At 39.7% G+C, this 20,945-nt stretch overlaps 1 protein-coding gene and 1 non-coding gene across 2 annotated transcripts; both read right to left on the bottom strand.

Annotated features, from left to right (window-relative positions):
- Nucleotides 1-4,934: 4,934 nt before the first annotated feature.
- On the bottom strand, nt 4,935-19,678 carry nop58 (NOP58 ribonucleoprotein homolog (yeast)). The gene is made up of 14 exons (XM_062054077.1): nt 19,435-19,678; nt 18,923-18,999; nt 18,791-18,843; nt 14,768-14,892; nt 11,530-11,666; nt 11,268-11,332; nt 10,421-10,701; nt 10,106-10,232; nt 9,752-9,915; nt 9,523-9,657; nt 9,225-9,286; nt 5,524-5,675; nt 5,328-5,428; nt 4,935-5,251 (listed from the first exon to the last, which is right to left on the bottom strand). The coding sequence occupies exons 1-14, from the start codon at nt 19,477-19,479 to the stop codon at nt 5,198-5,200; spliced, it is 1,578 nt and encodes a 525-aa protein (XP_061910061.1). The 5' UTR covers nt 19,480-19,678; the 3' UTR covers nt 4,935-5,197.
- LOC133654438 (small nucleolar RNA SNORD11B) lies at nt 9,987-10,071 on the bottom strand. Its single transcript, XR_009826893.1, has one exon. It is a non-coding gene; the product is annotated as a small nucleolar RNA SNORD11B (small nucleolar RNA).
- Nucleotides 19,679-20,945: the final 1,267 nt, after the last annotated feature.

Here is a 20,945-nt window from a genome sequence, read left to right as displayed (position 1 = left end):
AAGTAGAGGCGCTGTTGAGCCCTCTTGGCCAGTGATGCAGTGTTGGTTTTCCAGGAGAGGTCATCTGTGATGTGCACACCCAGGAATTTGGTGCTGCTCACTCTCTCCACCACCGCACCGTTGATGGTCAGAGGAGGGTGCTGGGTGTGCGCTCTCCTGAAGTCCACAACAATCTCCCTTGTTTTCTCTACATTGAGAGAGAGATTGTTGTCACCGCACCATGTGGCCAGTTGGCTCACCTCGTCTCTGTAGCCGGTCTCATCGTTATTGTGGATGAGACCTACCACAGTTGTGTCGTCCGCAAACTTGACGAAGAGGTTGGTGCTGTGCTTCGGCGTGCAGTCGTGGGTCAGCAGGGTGAAGAGAAGGGGGCTCAGCACACATCCTTGAGGGGCCCCTGTGTTCATGATGATGGTGCTGGATGTGTACCTGCCGACCCGGACTGCCTGTGGTCTCCCAGTCAGGAAGTCCAGCAGCCAGTTGCACAGCGACGTGTTCAGCCCCAGCCGGTCCAGTTTGTGAATCAGCTGCTGTGGGATGATGGTGTTAAATGCTGAACTGAAGTCTATGAACAGCATCCTGGCGTAGGAGTCTTTAGTGTCCAGGTGGGTGAGAGCTGAGTGGAGGGCTGTGGAGATTGCATCATCGGTCGATCTGTTGGCCCGATATGCAAACTGGTAGGGGTCCAGGGTGGGGGGGAGGATGGACTTGATGTGCTGCAAGACTAGCCGTTCGAAGCACTTCGTGATGATGGGCGTCAGTGCAACGGGACGGTAATCATTGTAGCTGGATGGGGAAGCCTTCTTGGGAACCGGGATGATGGTGGTGGCTTTGAGGCACGTGGGAACAGCAGCTTGGCTCAGGGAGGTGTTGAAGATGTCCGTGAAGACATCTGTGAGCTCCGCTGCACAGTCTCTCAGCACACGACCAGGTATGTTGTCCGGGCCTCCAGCTTTGCGTGCGTTGACTCTGGAGAGGGAACGCCTCACGCTGGCCGAAGACAGGGACAGCACCTGGTCATCCGGAGGGGGTGGAGTCTTCCGTGCAGGCGTGCTGTTTTTTGCCTCAAAGCGTCCAAAGAACTCGTTCAGGCTGTTCAGCAGAGCGGTGTCACTGTCACAGGTCTGTGGTCGGGGTTTATAGTCCGTGATGGTCTGGATCCCCCGCCACAGGCTCCTGGTGTCTCTGCTGTCACTGAAGCGGTGGGCTATCCTGCTGCCGTACTGCCTCTTAGCATCTTTGATTGATTGATATATATACACATACATATATACATAAATATATATATACACACACACATATATATGTATATACACACACATATATATGTATATACACACATACATATACAAAACCAGTGAAGTTGGCATGTTGTGTAAATCATATATAAAAACAGAATACAATGATTTGCAAATCCCTTTCAACATAAGTTGAATTTTTGAAGCTTTTCAGGTGGAATTCTTTCCCATTCTTGCTTGATGTACAGCTTAAGTTGTTCAACAGTCCGGGTGGTCTCCGTTGTTGTATTTTAGGCTTCATAATGCGCCACACATTTTCAAATGGGAGACCGGTCTGGACTACAGGCAGGCCAGTCTAGTACCCGCACACTTTTACTATGAAGCCACAGTTGTAACACGTGTAGAAAGTGGCTTGGCATTGTCTTGCTGAAATAAGCAGGGGCGTGATAACATTGCTTGGATGGCAACATATGTACTTTTTTAGCATTAATGGTGCCTTTACAGATGTGTAAGTTTCCCATGCCTTGGGCACTAATACTGTATTAGGGGGTATCATCACGGATGCTGGCTTTTGAACTTTGCGGCTATTTTAATCCGGATGGTTCTTTTCCTCTTTGTCCTGGAGGACACGACGTCCAGTTTCCAAAAACAATTTGAAACGTGGACTCGTCAGACCACAGAATACTTTTCCACTTTGCATCAGTCCATCTTAGATGAGCTTGGGCCTAGCGAAGCCGGCTGCGTTTCTGGGTAAATGGGTTATACTTGTATAGCGCTTTTCTACCTTCAAGGTACTCAAAGCGCTTTGACAGTATTTCCACATTCACACACTGATGGCGGGAGCTGCCATGCAAGGCGCTAACCAGCAGCCATCAGGAGCAAGGGTGAAGTGTCTTGCCCGTGGACACAACGGACGTGACTGGGATGGTAGAAGGTGGGGATTGAACCCCAGTAACCAGCAACACTCCGATTGCTGGCACAGCCACTCTACCAACTTCACCACGCCATCGTATCATAGGATGGTATAAGGTGGGGATTGAACCAGTAACCCTCAGATTGCTGGCACGGCCACTCTCCCAACTTCGCCACGCCGTCCCCCGTCCTCAACTGGGTGTTGGTGATAAATGGCTATGGCGTTGCATAGTAGTTTTAACTTGCACTTACAGATGTAGTGACGAACTGTAGTTACCGACAGTGGTTTTCTGAAGTGTTCCTGAACCCATGTGGTGGTATCCTTTACACACTGTCGCTTTTTGATGCAGTACCGCCTGAGGGATCGAAGGTCTGTAATATCACTTATGTGCAGTGATTTCTCCAGATTCTCTGAACCTTTTGACATTACGGACCGTTGATGGTGAAATCCCTAAATTGCGTGGAATATCTCATTGAGAAATGTTGTTCTTAATCTGTTCGACAATTTGCTCACGCAATTGTTCACAAAGTGGTTTTTACATGTTTAGCCTTTAATTCAGGGGCGTGGCGCTACACTGTGCACTGCACATAATTAACTGGTGGCCTGACAAGCGGCCAGCCTGGGGACAAAAAATAAATAGTATTAGACAGGATTGGTGTATGTGATTGGCGTTAAAAGACAGATTTGCAACGGCCGATTACATACTTTTTCACGAAAATCATCGATACTGATTGTCACATCCCTACTTAAACGCATCTTATGACTACTTTAGTGGACATTTCCAAAATTCCTAGAAAACTTTACGATTTTTTTCAATTCCTGCCAAAAGATTAATAAAAACACTAGGGAAGCAGGTTAAATTTCACACAAAGGGTTTTTTAAAGTACAGCCCAGTGCCCATTTTTAAGCATACACCTTTTTTAATTGGCTCTTCAAATGTTCAAACATATTGACTCAAGATTTAGTGGATATTACACTAATTTGCTCACACCTATAACCAAGCTAAGATGTAGAAGTGTTGTTCATATACCTATTGCCACTCTGTATCCTCAAGTTTCAGTAGTAGAGATGGGATTCATGGCTCTTTTGAAGGAAGCTGAATCTTGAAGAGCCATTCTTAAAATAACCGTTGCAAAGAAAACTCGTTCTTATTTTTTTTTTTTTTAAAGGACCTTGTTTTCATCTAGGAAACAATCACTTGTGGCAGTAATAAGATGTGTTTTGTCAGTAAATCAGATGTATACATTACACTAGTGGTTCTCAAACTTTTTTCACAAGGACCACCTCAGAAAACACTTGGCTCTCCATTAGGGATGTCCGATAATGGCTTTTTGCCGATATCCCGATATTGTCCAACTCTTTAATTACCGATATCAACCGATACCGATATCAACCGATATATGCAGTCGTGGAATTAACACATTATTATGCCTAATTTGGACAACCAGGTATGGTGAAGATAAGGTACTTTTTAAAAAAATTAGTAAAATAAGATAAATAAATTAAAAACATTTTCTTAAATAAAAAAGAAAGTACAACAATATAAAAACAGTTACATAGAAACTAGTAATGAATGAAAATTAGTAAAATTAACTGTTAAAGGTTAGTACTATTAGTGGACCAGCAGCACGCACAATCATGTGTGCTTACGGACTGTATCCCTTGCAGACTGTATTGATATATAATGTAGGAACCAGAATATTAATAACAGAAAGAAACAACCCTTTTGTGTGAATGAGTGTAAATGGGGGAGGGAGGTTTTTTGGGTTGGTGCACTAATTGTAAGTGTATCTTGTGTTTCTTATGTTGATTTAATAAAAAACAAACAAAAAAAACGATACTGATAATAAAAAAAACCGATACCGATAATTTCCGATATTACATTTTAATGCATATATCGGCCGATAATATCGGCAGGCCGATATTATCGGACATCTCTACTCTCCATGTACCACCATTGTGCCCAAACATTTAAACACAGAAGCTTTATATGCCAAAATATTCATTAAAAACAATGCAGAGGTTTTATTTAACAAGTATATTTAATAGTTTTTGCCACTGTAAAATTCCACAGCTTGAACAGTAACACTGAATATTTAATTGGGCAATTATTTGGCTTACCACTTGATAGAGCCGGCGTACCATAGTACATATACTACAGTTTGAAACTCTCTGCATTACACCAATATAGATACGACTGGTGCAGCTGAGATAGGCTCCAGCACCCCCCGCGACCCCAAAAGGGACAAGCGGTAGAAAATGGATGGATGGATGGTGAGCATTACTTAAAATACATGTATTAATAATTTTATTTGGCTTTTCATAAACATTCAACAAGATGGTGCTCTTTCCCCATTCTTTATCTTTCCAATTCCAAATGCAACAGATAAAAAGCTTCAGTAGATTTATGTGCCTAATAAAACTCCTCCACTGAGCTAACTATCTACATGAGTGGATGCGCATTTCACGTGAATAAGCAACATATGTGGATGACTTAACTCGGTGAGGTCATTACTCCTATAACAATGCAGATTTCGATTCAATTTCTGAGAGGGCAGCTTGGGCAATTTGCATAAAGAACGTCTCTCACACAAACTAATTACAACTGACTGGATTTTCCTCGTAAACTTGAAGAGGCGTTCAAAAGACCGACTCATTAGCGAACGTTAAGTCTCTCCTTAGTAGCTTTAAACCCGATAAGATGTAAGCCTGTATCTTCATTCCCAATGACTATGTTTATCCGTAACTGTTTATCAACTAATGACTTAAAAAGGAAACACTGGTTCTGCAAAAGTCATTTATTCCATGTGTTTTCTGTCCTCGGGTGTCATCTTAAAGACTGCACTAAAATAAATGTCAGAAACAAAAAAAATAATTCACTTTGTTCTGTCGAGACAAACCTCTGCAGACATCCAACTATCGATTAGCAGATTCAAAGTGAGATATTCTATCAGGCACTAAATACAAATTTGCCCTCTTTAAGATAAAATATCTATTTTAAAAAATGAGGAAAAACAAATATATATATACAAACATTAGGTCCTCTTCAGTCTTCTTCCTCCTTAACTTTCTTTTTCTTCTTTTTCTTTTTCTCTGTTGGCTGGAGATGGAAACATTTACGTTTGATAAAGAAAATGAATACATTTTTAGAAAGCAGCGCTGAAAGTGTGTTGTACCTCTGTGACCTCAACACTCTCTTCCAACTCTTTCTTCTGCTTCTTTTTCTTCTTTTTGGGTGGCTCCTCACTAGCGGCTGTGGATGTTTCCCCTTCCACCTCTGATAAAAATGTAAGCCAAATTTAGAAATTATGCAAAAAAAAATAATCAAATGATACAGCCAATCGGATTGCATTTTGCACTGATTGTACTCACCTGCAGTCGCTGGTTCTCTTTTGGGTTTTTTGGCCTTCTTGGCAGGTGTTATGACTTCTTCCTCCTCTTCCTCCTTCATCTCTTCTAACTTTCTCTTTTTAGATGTGGACGGAATTGTAGAATCCCCCGATGGGTCGTATAGTTTCACTTCACTATTGGGAGAAAAACATGTTTATAGCCTTTACATTTATATTTTGTGGGAAAACAATGTGATAGGCTACAGTTCCCCCGCGACCCTGACAGGGACAAGCGGTAGAAAATGGATGGTTGGATGGATACAATTGTTTTACCCTATCGCAGAGGCTTGCAGAAAGGTCTTAAATTTTTTATTGATTAAACTTTCAAAAAAGCAAAAATTGCTTTCCTGCTGCAATTTTCCCCACAAAGTTACATGACTATTAAGAGGCTGTTTGCAACTTAGTGGTTTAACAGAAAATAATAGTTTTTAGTCAGTCCAAGGAATTAGTCTGGCGTTTGGGCTTGTCACTCACTGCTGTCTCCCCACACAAAACACAAAAGCGAGTTAGAGGTAAGTTGGTCTCATAATCAGCTAATGGCTGGTGTTATTGACCTAGTACGTCTCAGACCTAAATGTTACTAACCTGGCTAAATAAAGCTGTCACGAAGCAATGACCCGGGAGGCTTCAGCTTTCCCTATAGACATGAAGAGGTTTGGTTAAATATTTAACTGCTTCTGTCGAGCAATATTGTTTTTAAAAAAAGGGAAATTTTCCTTATAGGACCTACTGTAAAAACAAAAATATAAATGTGTTTTAGTGTTCCATTGCAAAAATGTTAGCAAGTTTTTTAAATCTGTCATAGGCAATTTGTGTTTTCAGCTCGCCAGTTAAATAGTTCTGTGTGACGTGTCTGAAACAGCGCTGGATCCGCTTCATTTCACCTCCGTCTTTTGTGCTTGTCAGAGCAAATCTTCTTGCAAGCAATTGATGCTATGTCCTCTGCAGTCGCAATACGACAGTACACAGAGCCATAGCTGACCCAACCCCCCCCCTTTTTTTAATTGGGGGGGAAAGGGCTGTCTTCAATTGTGCTTTGATCAAAAGCTTAAAATAAACATCCACACGTTTTTTATTTTCACAATTTGATTGATAAACTTGAGTATTTGATATCCTCACAAAATTGTCACAATGTGTACATTTTTTATACAGTTGAAATTTCCGGAAGTCTTGTAAAGATCAATGCTGGGTCCATCACTTTTAAAAGCCCCCACATTTCCCCTCTTTTATCTGCCACGTGAGTTTTCTCAACTTATTCTGCTTCAGGCATCATCTCTGATGTCATTCATAAACTGCAGTCTTTCGCCAGATGCTCCCAATTTTATAATGGGGGACTTTAACCATGTAACCCTAAAAAAAGTCCCCAACAAACTTTCATCAATGTGTTCTGTCCAATCAGGCGTGACAAAACCTTGGATCTTTGTTATGGGTCAATTAAAGACGCTTTTAAATCTCTCCCCCTTCCCCCTTTGGGATCAGCAGCTCACCACTGTGTGCATCTTCTGCCCGTCTACAAGACTCTTATAAAAAGGGAAAAAGTGCAAACCAGGGAGGTGAAAGTATGGTCAGAAGTATCTGTTCTCTCCCTGCAGGAATGCTTTGACTGCACTGACTGGGATGTGTTCGAGCAATCCTTGGAAGAACTTACTGATGTCATTTGATATTATTATTTCTAGTAAAAGGGTTCAAATCTACCCCAATAACAAGCCATGGGTCACAAAGTCAGCAAAGTCCAACATACAGAAAAGAAAAATTGCATGGTCCAGTATGAAAACTTTAGCCGGCGCCAAGAACGTAAACACAAGTGCACATTTCACTTTAAATCCTTTTAATTCAGACTCAGATTTTGCTAATGGTCTTAATTGTTTTTTAACTGTTTTGACACTCTTGATTTTAGTAAGGAAATACAAGAGCTCAGTCTCAAACTTCACAGTATCTAACACCTTCCCATTAATCAAAAAGATGTTGAGATAGCCTTTTCACACACAAAAGTAAACAAGAGTCCTGGACCAGGTTATATTATATTATATTTTGTGCAAAAGAACTGAGCTCAGTTTTTGCATCTATTTTTAATCAATCTTTAGAAACACGTCCCCAAAGTCTGGAAAGATGCTGTAATTGTCCCAGTCCCTAAATCCAGTCGTCCTAACAATTTAAGTGATTTTAGACTTGTAGTCCTGACATATCTGCCAATGAAAACCCTTGAAAGACTGGTGCGATCAGAACTTTTAAAAAACATTGAACATGGTCTTGATTTACTGCAGTTTGCTTATAGGCCTAAAAGAGGAGTGGAGGACGCCATACTCACTCTGATTAATTTGCTTTTTAAACACCTGGAGGGAAATGGGTGTCATGCCCATCTTTTATTCATCTGCTTTTAATACGATTCAACCCCACATTTTAATTCCTTGTCTTTTAGAACATTTTAACTTAAGTTATAATCATGTGGGCTGGATTTTAGACTTAAACAGAACTCAAAGAGTCAGAGTGAATGTTTTTTTATCAAATAGTGTACTCCTCCCCTGGCTCCCCCCACAAGGATGTGTGCTCTCGCCAATGCTTTTTATTATCTACACAATTATGTGTCAGATAACTTTTAAAAATCGGACTATTTTAAAGTATACAGATGACAGTAATTGTCAGTCTCCTTCAGGGCAATGACAACAAACATGGGCCTACTGTTGATGATTTTGTCAAGTGGCGTGATGCGTCCTATCTACAAGTGAACAATCTAAAAAAGATATGATTATTGATTTTAGAAAGCAGGCATGAATTACTCATGAGGGAACCTATATTATAGGACACTTTTTTAACTTTGTGCAATCCTATAAGAATATTGGGGCCATTATTGACAACACTTTGAATTTTAAGGATAACTGATGCTGTCTGTCCTTTGCCTTTATTTCTTTGTGGTGTACAGCCCTTTGTTTTTCAACTGTGGTTGTTTTTAAAGGGCTTTATAAATAAAGTTGGTATGGTATGGTATGGTATGCAAAAGAGGTCACCAGCATCTTCACAGCCTAAGGAAATTGTCATACCTTCATGTTGATTTTATTTTATCGGGCTTTCATTGAATCGGATCTATCTTTTTGTCTGGTGTCATGGTTTGGAGAGTTGCCTCTGAAGGAGAGAAACCGATTAAGCCAAATAATCAAGTGGTCAAATCGACTTATTGGTGAGCCTCAGCTGAGTTTGGAGTCCCTGTACACTCGGCAGGTACAGCGGCTTGCCAAGTCAATTATCAATAATCTCCCACCCTCTTTATGGTGAGTTCCAGCTCCTCTCGTCTGGTCGGAGGAAGAGGGTCCCAAGATGCAGAACATCTCGGTATAGGAACAGCTTTGTTCCAGACGCAGTTATTCTTTTAAACAAACTATAGCTATATTACACATATTTATATATATATCTACTTATTAATTCATGGTAGTTTTATCCTACTGTATTTTACTAACTTTTACTCTGCTTCTTTTTATTGTTCATTTGATCTTTTCCTTTCTTTCTTTTCCTGGTCCTGGTCCCAGGCAGCCTGTTGAGTACTTTGTCATGTTGTGATCTGTTTTGTGTTAATACCTTTGTTTATTTTAATATATATGCATATGGATATGTCATTCTCTTGTATTTTACACTGAAACACAAATCTACCTTCGGGTAAAAATAAAATCACTTGACGACTCAAGTACTTACCTTTTGTGCTGATATTTGTCTGCCTTTGCCATAGCTTTTCCTGTACCACTGATTCTTCGGATCTAAAAAAAAAAAAAAAATGTATTCACACATTGTATTTAGAAACAAGAGCATGACTTAAATATTTGTAAATTACATAAATCAAATAATGAAAACGATCCCAAAGGTTGTTTTGATCCACGGAATGCCAAAAATTAAAAGTATGCACAACAAATTGCAATCTGATCTCATCACCGCTAATATATGGTGAACTTGAAACACTGGTGCACTCACACTATAAACATAAAGTGGTACTTACTCCTTTCTCTTCCAATTGTCGTAATCTTGCTTCCAGTTTGGCTCGGTTCTCAACCCCCATTTCCGCATTTGTGTCTTCCCCCAATGCATCATATCGGATAGCAAGGGATGTTTTGGCTGCCAACATTCTGGAGATCTGGAGGGGGAAAAAGAGAAATATATATATACTTCTTATTAACAAACCATTAGTGGCTTGGATACTTCAGGTATACTCGTTACTCTAAACACACCTTGCCCTTGTTCTTGGCAGTAGTCTGGCCCACCAGAGAGGCGTGGTAGATGAGACCGTACTTTGGTGTGTCCTTGCGGGTCTTCAGGGCTCGGAACAGTGCCTTTTCTGCCCCCAGAATCTGAACCGTGGAGGCCGGGTGCTTTGCCAGATTCAAAAGCGAACCTAGGTTTGAAAACATACAAATGATCTGTTTGGCGCTAAAGCAGAACCTCTCGGGGTGGGCCCAACTCCAACAAAAGCTCAGAAGAGGTAGTGACTTAAAAACATCACAAATGTTTTCAGTAAAATGACATGGCGTCAAGATCATCATGGCTGTGGCTTAGTCTGGTACGGCCAATTCAGTGTAACTCACCTGCATGCGAGATGAGACGAGCACCAACTAACTCTCCCACCATTACTGTCAGGTTGGGGGCGATCGCCATCATCCGGTTCTTCAGATAGTCGTACAGCTGAGTGCGGTACTCTGAGATGTCAATCACCTGCACAAAAACGCAAGACTTTCAAAAGGCAGAAGTCTTTGTTATCACACAAAAGGTTCTGTCACGTGACCGTTCAGACGAGGTAGTGACAAAAAAACAACACTGTTTCTGGAAAAAGAAAGTCGTTCATCACCAAAACCACTTGGATTCTGGTAACGGTTCATATACTGTTTCCCTGAAACGCATACCTGGGTGCAGAGGTGACGAATGTTGCCGATGTCCTGTTCAGACACTTCTGTTCCCATGGAAATCTCGGCCGCCAATTTCACCTCTGCCTCAATTTCTTCAGGGAGGAGGTCTGAGAGGTCGCTGCTGGCCACATTGGTGCGGTAGCCAATCTTGCATACCGTCTTGCAGTATGCCAAATTGTCTGTGATGACCTTTCCGAGCTCTGGGAAGTGCCAGCCGTACCACTCTCTGCAGCGCATGATGTAATTGTTCAGCTCTTTGTCCAGGTCATCTAACAGAGCTACGGAGAGTGCAAATACCAATAATGACTATGTGGCACCTCTATCCTTCTCTTTTTCGTTTCCACAGCAGGACGGTAAACTTTAACAGTCATATTTTTCTAATGAACAAAGACAATGAAAAATGTAAAATAATAAATATGTCATACACTATAGAACTCAACCAAGATTTTCAGGGGAAAACATGGCAAGCATCAAAATAATTTACTCTGCGTTTCGCAATACACCACATGAATTTCTTAAGGTGAAATATAACAAGGTAAACACAAAAGGAAGCAAGTGTGGAAAATCCTCATATGTCTCAGCGCAAATCAGTTTGACCAGCATGTTCTTTAACAAATTGTATTTGACTTTTGAGGTTTGTGTTATTTATTTTATAAAAATTATCTATTATATTTCTGTATGATGAAAAAAATATTCCAACACTCCCCAGAGTTTAAAATATTAGGGATTATGGAGATGACTCAAAGTTCAAATGTGTTGTTGCACTTGTCTACGTTGAATTGTTTTGGGGGTTAGATTTGCGATCGCTCCTATACAGTTCCATTTGTGAAAACATGCAACTTACATATGGCCTGCACAATCATGGTGTCCACTTTGTCTGGGCTGAACTTCAGCTTATAGCGGGACAAACTGGGGAAAACAAGCAGACCTAACAGTGAGGAATGCATTATACATCAAAACAACTTTCTCAGGCTTTAAATGGGAGCTACTGCTATCTCAGTGGTAGTGACAAATGCTGATGGAATATCTACAGTGGTGTTCAGACAGCAAGTTGTAATAATAGACAGCAGCTCAATTGATTTTGACGCAAGTGTGCCAACACCCACCTGTGAGCCAAACCTAGGGACATGGCGCTTAATTCTTTCTGTGGCAGTCCTGTGATAAGGGCCTCCATTTGATTTCTGATGCACCTCATCAGTTCAGCTACAGCTGGGCTGTGGACACAGCTCAGGTCCAGCTTTTCCTGAAAAATCAGTCAGTCAGATGTTTTACTATAAATGCATTGAACGCTTCTAAGTCCAGGTTTATTTTTGGTTAAAACGTCTGAAAGTAATTTATACCCAAAGTAAATACAGGGTTTCCCCTAAACTGCCAAAATACCCGTGGCGGTGGGGGCTTGGTCACAATGAGTGAAGTAATTTGCATAATTTGCTATGGTTATATGATTTTCTTTAAAACGGCTCAAAAAATGTATACATAATTACATTTAAAACAAATCTGTTTTTATTAATTAGTATGAACTAGGTGAAACGGTACACAATCCCGTCCACATCGCAGACAACGTTCCAATGGCGTGCGTATTGTTTACATCCGGTTTGGTAGCGCGGTTTTTGGTGATCAAAGTCTTTTTTTCAGTGGTCAAGTTTTCGGGACATCTCTTGTCAATAGTGTGCAAATAGGATATATTTATCAATTCATACTGTAACAACCAGCTAATGTTAATGTTTTATGTTCGTGTGGTTTGGATTTGATGTCAATTTTACCACGTTTACAAACACCGTCCATGCAGAGAATGAGGAAGTGTTTGTGTGTCCGGCGGAGAAGCAAAGACTCAAGGAGACGAAAGGGTTTTCATGGGAGGTTAAATCTGTTGGAACTGTGCCATTGTTTGTTATCATAAGATTGGTAATAAAAGTAAAAAAAATAGTATATTACTTTAATTTGTTTTCAAGTAAAAAAAAGCCCTCATTTTCAAGTTGTGGCGGTATTAAATATGCCATGGCGGCATGCCACATTCAATTACCGTATTTTCCGCACTATAAGGCGCACCGGATTATAAGGCGCACCTTCAATAAATGGCATGTTTCAAAACTTTGTTCATATATAAGGCGCACCTATGCATCCATTAGCAGGAGCTGGGCTAAAGGGAATGTAAACAAAACAGTCAGGTCAGTCAAACTTTATTAATAGATTACAAACCAGCGTTCTGACAACTCTGTTCACTCCTAAAATGAATAAACAGCTGTTTTATTATTTTACCCGAGGTAAAGTCAGTGACGTGGTGTTTTGTTTATCTTTTAACAACAGCAAGGTGTAACATGTAGTGCAACATTTATATCACATAGTGGAGGGGAACTTTTCCCTGATTCAATAAACACATAAAAAACAGTGCCACTGTTACGGTAAATCAAACGTTAGTGCAGTCACAATATAGTAACACTCAAAATAGTGCAGAGCAATAACAATATATCAATAACTCAACGTTGCTCAAACGTTAATGTCACACAACACAACACACAAAATAAACATGTAAAGCTCACTTTATGAAGTTATTCCTCGTCCACGAATCCCTCGAATTCTTCTTCTTCAGTGTCCGTATTAAACACCATTGATTCGTTTATGTTAAATTCTCTCGCTGCTGCTCTATTTCCGATCGTCTTAAGTTTAAACTCTGCGTCGTAAGCGTGTCTCTTAATAGGAGCCATTTTTGGGTTAGAAGCGCTTCTTATTCTACGGGGGAAAATGAACTCTGCAGCTGCTTACCATAGAAGAAGAACTTCTACGGGTGAAAATGAAGTTGGCGGCTGCTTACCGTAGAAGAAGAGCTTCTTTTACGGGGGAAAAATAAGTTGGCGGCTGCTTACCGTAGTTGCGAGACCTAAACTTTATGAAAATGAAGTTTAGGTTTGTTGTGGCTCAATATTGGTCCATATATAAGGCGCACCGGATTATAAGGCGCACCATCAGCTTTTGAGAAAATTTGAGGTTTTTAGGTGCGCCTTATAGTACGGTACATTAAGGGGAAACCCTGAAATATATGTATAAGAGCTTGGCTTTGGAATCCTTTGACAGTGAACAAATAAAGGCACAAATTTACAGTATTGGGCGCGATAAAGCTTCTTCAGAACACCAAGAGGTTAAAGTACCAGTAGAGTGGAAAAACAAATTGCCTCTATATTGAAGCTATTATCAAATATACCTGATTCATGACAAGACTGCCAAAGTTTGTGAAAAAAAGAGGTATGATCAAAATAGTATCAAGCTCAGATTCTCCAGCCATTATGAGAGATAATGAGGAAGCCAGTCACGTGATTGCGTGATGTAGAGATCCTGTCCCCATCAACAACAATGCTAATCCAGCAGACTTTGTGAGAGCCAACAACAATCACTTTGGGAAAATCATGATCCAGGACCTTATATTGTTGAGCCCTAACAGAGGATGAGCAGTAAGTTTTAGAAAGCCAACTGCAGCTTTATTGTGATACTATCATCTGTGCTAAACATACAAACTAACCATATTAAACCATCATACAACAAACACTGTAATATCTCCACTCTTGCTGGGAAGCCGACCGACGGGATGCTCACATAATTCTGTTTGGATAAAGATTTAATAACAAACTTCACGAAGGGTTAAAAAAAGTTGCTGCGGCAAGCATGTTTTTGTCTTTTTTGCCACCCCTGGGACGTAAAAGTGGATTTACCTTTAGCAAGTTTGAGACAAAGAAAAAGCAGCCGCTGGTTTATAGTGTGTCAACAACAGCAGCGTATGCTAGCCATAACTCATTGCTATCAATGTGCCGCGAAAATAGTCTGTCCGCGTTGGCGCTCATAATAACATCACTCATAATTGGTTAATTTTCAGGTCAGGACATGTAAATGGAGTACTGTTAGTGGTTTTTGGATGTTTTTATAATGGGTATAACGAGTGCAACAGAGGACCCTCAATCTGTTGACTCAATTTTTAGCTATTTATTTACGATTTCGAATGCATAAAAAAGCCAAGCATGTGTTCTTGACTTACATAAGGACTGTAAATGATAAACATCCCTTTTAAATTTTTTGCGTATTTCCAGTATGACTGATCTGATAACTTGGTCAGAGTGCAGAAGCGTTACTACAGTGACGTAAAATCTACGGAAATTTCCGAAGGTGTTCGAAGTGGAATATTAAAAATGGCTGACTTGAGTTTGTGTCATTTCGTGACATTTTGCGGACTGTAAATACAATTGAATTTGGTTTAATAGATACAATGAAACACAAATAGGGATATAAAGTCAACTTGTTTTCCCACTCTACTGTTACTTTAAGGAAGATTATTCCTACAACAGTTGAGCAACTTACTTTGATGACACCACCGAGTTTTACATCACTGATGGCCAGCTGCTCGTGCGCCTCCTTAGCGACAACCTTCTTCAGCACCTTCTTCAGGCTCTTTCCAATTTTACCCTCAACAAGGGCTGTGGCCGCTGAGTAAAAGAGGAGATAGACAACATTTAGGAAGAAAATAAACAGAAGAAAATGATCCAACACCCAAAAGATGTCAATTTAATAAAAGTACTATAAAAGATCACTGATGTAAAATACACCATATGCACCTGGTCTGCCATAAAAAGAGAAAATGATGTATAGGTGTCAAGTACGCAGCTCAAAGTTAATAAGTGTGGAGCGTTCAAGGACTTGCAAACAAAGTGGGGAATGTTATTGCTTCCTGAAAAACCCATTAATTCAACCAAACAAACAATTGTGGGCTTTCTAACATAATTGTAAGACACAAAAAGCATAAAGGGTTTCCTCTACAGTACATGTAGCTGATCGTGATCCACCTTTAAAATGTGTTAAGTTTGTTTTTTTAACATGAACCCAAATTTACGCAATATATTGTATGAATGATATACAGTATATAATCTATTATTTAGGCACCATTGGCCATAATTAGTTTGAAAGAGATCTCAAATATTAAAATGTTCCTCTATACTTTTGAAAATTGTGCATTTGAATTGCCTGTCAGCATAAGCGCTACAGTATGGAGAGAAAAAAGTTTATAAGAAAGGTATTTCAAGCTAATTAATGCATTTCTTGTTTAGGTCTGTAAAAACTACCCTAATTTTGATAGTACTATCAACAGTAATCTAAGTTTACGGCGTGTGCGTCTTTGAACCTCAGTTTGGGGGTTCTGTTGTGTGGCGATTACATGATCTCCCTGTGTGTGGATTTTCTTCGGGTACACCGGCTTCCTCCCACATTCCAAAAATATATATATGCTTTAGGGCTGTGAATCTTTGGGTGTCCCACGATTCGATTCAATATCGATTCTCGGGGTCACGATTCGATTCAAAATCGATTTTTTTTTTTCAAATTCAACACGATTCTCGATTCAAAAACGATTTTTTTCCCGATTCAAAAGGATTCTCTAATTCATTCAATACATAGGATTTCAGCAGGATCTACCCCAGTCTGCTGACATGCAAGCAGAGTAGTAGATTTTTGTAAAAAGCTTTTATAATTGTAAAGGACAATGTTTTATCAACTGATTGCAATAATGTAAATTTGTTTGAACTATTAAATGAACCAAAAATATGACTTATTTTTATCTTTGTGAAAATATTGGACACAGTGTGTTGTCAAGCTTATGAGATGCGATGCAAGTGTAACTGATGAGATGCAACTGTGACACTATTATTCTTTTTTAAAAATTTTTTATAAATGTCAAATGATAATGTCAATGAGGGATTTTTAATCACTGCTATGTTGAAATTGTAACTAATATTGATACTGTTGATAATATTCATTTTTGTTTCACTACTTTTGGTTTGTTCTGTGTCATGTTTGTGTCTCCTCTCAATTGCTCTGTTTATTGCTGTTCTGAGTGTTGCTGGGTCGGGTTTGGTTTTGGAATTGGATTGCATTGTTATGGTATTGCTGTGTATTGTTTTGTTGGATTGATTAATTGTGAAAACATTTTTTTAATTTTTTTTTTACAAATATAAAAATATAAATAAAAAAATCTATTTTTTAAAAATGAGAATCGATTCTGAATCGCGATTCGAATCGATTTTTTCCCACACCCCTAATATGCATCACCATCGATTAAATAAATCCATCAATTTTCTACCGCTTGACACAACCGAAGTCAGTGTCTGCAGAGAAACGTTCCTTTGATATTAACCCTTTGTGTGTATCATGATGAATTCTTCACATAAACGGGAAGATATGGACATCCTATCAGTTGTCATCGAAGTAAGAGCAGACATTGTACATTGAGCTATCGTTTTATTAGGTTTGTATGTATGTTTATAGTGTGTATTTCTTTTTAAGCACTTAGCAATACTGCTACATGATGCTTAGTGTTTCACTATAGCTGGACCTGTTTAGCAGAGCATCTAAAACTTGTACCTCATCCTCTTTATAATAAGGATCAACAATATACATTTCTAGATCATAATCTTTCCCAAAGTAATTGTTGGCTCTCACAAAGTCTGCATGATTTGCATTATTGTTGGTGATGAAGGAATCTCTGGTCCCTACCACCATGACGTGATGATGTGTCCGGCTAGCTCATTATCTCTCAAAATGGCTTTGGAATCTCTGTGAGGTACTACTTTGATCATATCCATTTACTCGCAAACTTTGTAAGTCTTCCGGTGTCATACGTCAGATATTTATGATAATAGCTTCAATATAGAGGCAACTTGTCTTTCCACTCTACTGGTACTTAAAGAACTTTCAGTTTTGGCGACGCCAGTGGACCAAAGCGATAGTGTTTTGCCTGAAGGAAGACCACATTTCCCATGAGAACCAGCACATAATGCCATAAATCGTCAGAAACTACCGTCAAGTATAGAGGTGGGAATATTTGGGCACCTCACTATTCGATTACAATTCAGGAGCTGCAATTCAATTAAAAATATATTATTGATGCCTCTTTAATTTATGTATATTGATGCAGTTTTACATTTCGTTTCACTATATAGGCATTTATCACTTGCAGCTTTAAAAAAACATTTGTGATAAAAAAACATTAATTCCCAAGTGTTTTAAATTAATGAAAATGTTTGCAAAACTGGAACATAAGTGCCCTAAAATAAAAGGAGCTTGTCGGATCTCGGTGCAGTCAGACACATTTTAGAACTGTCTAAATTACTTTATATACAATAAATAAATGGATTATCGATGTTTATTAATCGATTTTATAATCGTCTGTCTGAATTGCGATGAATCTACAAATGTATTATTTCCCTTTACTCTATTTACGTACATATAAACTTACATGATAATACCACAATGATTCAGTATGACTGATCTTTCCAGTCGGAACCTACATATTTTAGTCGTGTCAGTGTGGAACTGCGAACTATCAAGCTGGTGGCTATTTATTGCTACCACGCAAATTTCTAACATTAGCATTATCATTTTGATTTGAGCATTGAAAAGTACTTTCTTATAAAGCAGGAACAGAGGCAAGGCAGCATCGGTCTGAAATCCCTCCTCGTCTTTCAGCTCACACCTGCGAGTGAAAGCCGGGCCAATGTTGATCATTGACTGTCCTTTTATCCAGGTAGCCTCCCTTTTTCTTTTTTGTCTCATAACAAAACTTGGCGTTTTGCAGCTTTTGCGATGATAGCAGTAATTGCACGCAGGCGTACCGTCAACTTTTGTCTTTGCAACAAATGGGGAAAAGGGGGTGTGTTGCATGCCGTAGAGCAAGTCAACACATTTGTAGTGTTTAGTGTGGCAGGGTTCTTGCCACCCTCCTCAAAATTGCTATGTGCCAGTGAAAGCAATACTGGCCACGACAGAGGTGTCATTCAACTAGTTGTAAGTCGATGTATCATCCCAAAAGTTATGAAAATATTTTATAAAAGGTTGAAAAGTTACTTAGTGCTGCTTTAACAATTACTTAATGTTCTCACTGAAAGATACATGCAATGTGTAGAAACGAACTGTTTTTTCAACTGTAAAACACGCACGAGAATGTCTGCAGTAAAGCAGCTTTTTTGGTGTTTGTTTTACAAACTATGTACACAATTAAACTGGTCACATTTGAACCTACCAGCTCATCGAACACACTGATGGTGAATAAATGTAGGTAAACACACTAACCCTAAAAGATAATTTAGGAATAAAACATTAAGTTACCTTTATGGGGGTGTGTACATATACTATATCTCACAACCATTGTATAACAGTACATATTTTCAGGGGAGAATACTAGAAGTGAGGCCTGGATATACTTTTGAATACTCATTGTACAGCTGTTATAAAGTGCAACTGTTATAATTTACTCATCTTACGTTATGTTAACGTCCACTTAAGCGGGCACTTTATAGTTATTATAAGAACAATCATAGTATAGTGAGTCAATACCTGCTAAAGCCTCTGTCGTGTCTTGGAACTTTTCAAAGTGCTTCAGTTTGACGCTGAAAAATAATAAAGAGTTCAGTAAGCTCAAATGTTATATTTTAATACTTACCATGCATGTTCAACATCTTTACTCACATTTTATTTGCCTTTTCGGGAGTTTCAAACTCCTTGTATAAACTGTCGACCTGCTGTAGTTTGGATTCATCAAGAACCTGGAGAGAGAAAAAAAGAGGCGACATGTGAAGACTTGACGCAAGGAGACAGGTCAGGTTAGCTCCTAGTTGGTTAAAAACAATCCATACTATATGTGCCTCAAAGTGGGGAAAACCCCAACACTGTGGAAATTGTAAGACTTAAGAGTTTTCATTAACGTTACTGCCACGCGTTCACACACGTGGTTGGAGGGCCCGTCGACCCACAGTTTCCCTGAAAGAATCAATGCTCTAAACGTTCGGGAACTGAATGAAAATCGCGGTGACGTGTTTATAATCGTGCTATCAGACATAATATCAAATAAAATCAAATAGCGATCGAAGCAAGAACCGATCTTAGCAATTAGCATCGACGTTACGCTAAGCTAACTCGCGTTGCTTAGCCACGTTTTAACTAATACGCAGGGCAGAAAAATGCGTGTATGGAGAACCTACTTTAAAAATTGCATATCCTGCAGCGGTCTCAAATAAGACGAGCATCTTGGTCGCCCCTTCTTTTTTACAACAGGAGTGGTCTGTCGGTGGCGATCATTGAAGAGAAGTCGCAAAATGTCCTGCTTCGCTTCTTGACTGCGACTGCACGTGCACGCGGTGCTACACTCGTGGCTTAAGCTGCTGCGTGCAGAAGTTGCCAGATAGGAAACGACACTTTCTTCTTCTTCGTTGGTTTGTGGCGGTTGGCAAGCAACCCTGTGGTGTGCATTACCGCCACCTTCTGATATGGAGTGTGGACCGAGACGGAACCCTACTCTCCATTCGTTTATTAACCCTGTCTTTTTTAACTGTATGTAATGCTTTGTACATTACGTGTTCCGAGCGCAATCCGAAAATATCTTCCACTACTAACCTAACTTTCTCTTTCGCTGTTTTCCAGTATTACCCTATCTATCCCTACCCTATCTATCCCTACCCTATGTACAAACCCCGTTTCCATATGAGTTGGGAAATTGTACGTAAATATAAAAGGAATACAATGATTTGCAAATCCTTTTCAACCCATATTCAATTGAATGCACTACAAAGACAATATATTTGATGTTCAAACTCATAAACTTTATTTTTTTTTTGCAAATAATAATTAATTTAGAATTTCATGGCTGCATCCCATGCCAAAGTAGTTGGGAAAGGGCATGTTCACCACTGTGTTACATGGCCTTTCCTTTTAACGACACTCAGTAAACGTTTGGGAACTGAGGAGACACATTTTTTAAGCTTCTGAGGTGGAATTCTTTCCCATTCTTGCTTGATGTACAGCTTAAGTTGTTCAACAGTCCGGGGGTCTCCGTTGTGGTATTTTAGGCTTCATAATGCGCCACACATTTTCAATGGGAGACAGGTCTGGACTACAGGCAGGCCAGTCTAGTACCCGCACTATTTTACTATGAAGCCACGTTGATGTAACACGTGGCTTGGTATTGTCTTGCTGAAATAAGCAGGGGCGTCCATGGTAACGTTGGTTGGATGGCAACATATGTTGCTCCAAAACCTGTATGCACCTTTCATTATTAATGGCGCCTTCACAGATGTGTAAGTTACCCATGTCTTGGGCGCTAATACGCCCCCATACCATCACAGATGCTGGCTTTTCAACTTTGCGCCTATAACAAGATGGTTATTTTCCTCTTTGGTCCGGACGACACGACGTCCACAGTTTCCAAAAATAATTTGAAATGTGGACTCGTCAGACCACAGAACACTTTTCCACTTTGTATCAGTCCATCTTAGATGAGCTCAGGCCCAGCGAAGCCGACAGCGTTTCTGGGTGTTGTTGATAAACGGTTTTCACCTTGCATAGGAGAGTTTTAACTTGCACTTACAGATGTAGCGACCAACTGTAGTTACTGACAATGTGTTTCTGAAGTGTTCCTGAGCCCATGTGGTGATATCCTTTACACACTGATGTCGCTTGTTGATGCAGTACAGCCTGAGGGATCGACGGTCACAGG

The sequence above is a fragment of the Entelurus aequoreus genome, linkage group LG07 (assembly GCF_033978785.1).
Source record: "Entelurus aequoreus isolate RoL-2023_Sb linkage group LG07, RoL_Eaeq_v1.1, whole genome shotgun sequence".
NCBI classification, from domain to species: Eukaryota; Metazoa; Chordata; class Actinopteri; order Syngnathiformes; family Syngnathidae; genus Entelurus; species Entelurus aequoreus.
The sequence above is the reverse complement of the archived record's forward strand: the minus strand, read 5'-3'. Positions and strand labels throughout refer to the sequence as shown.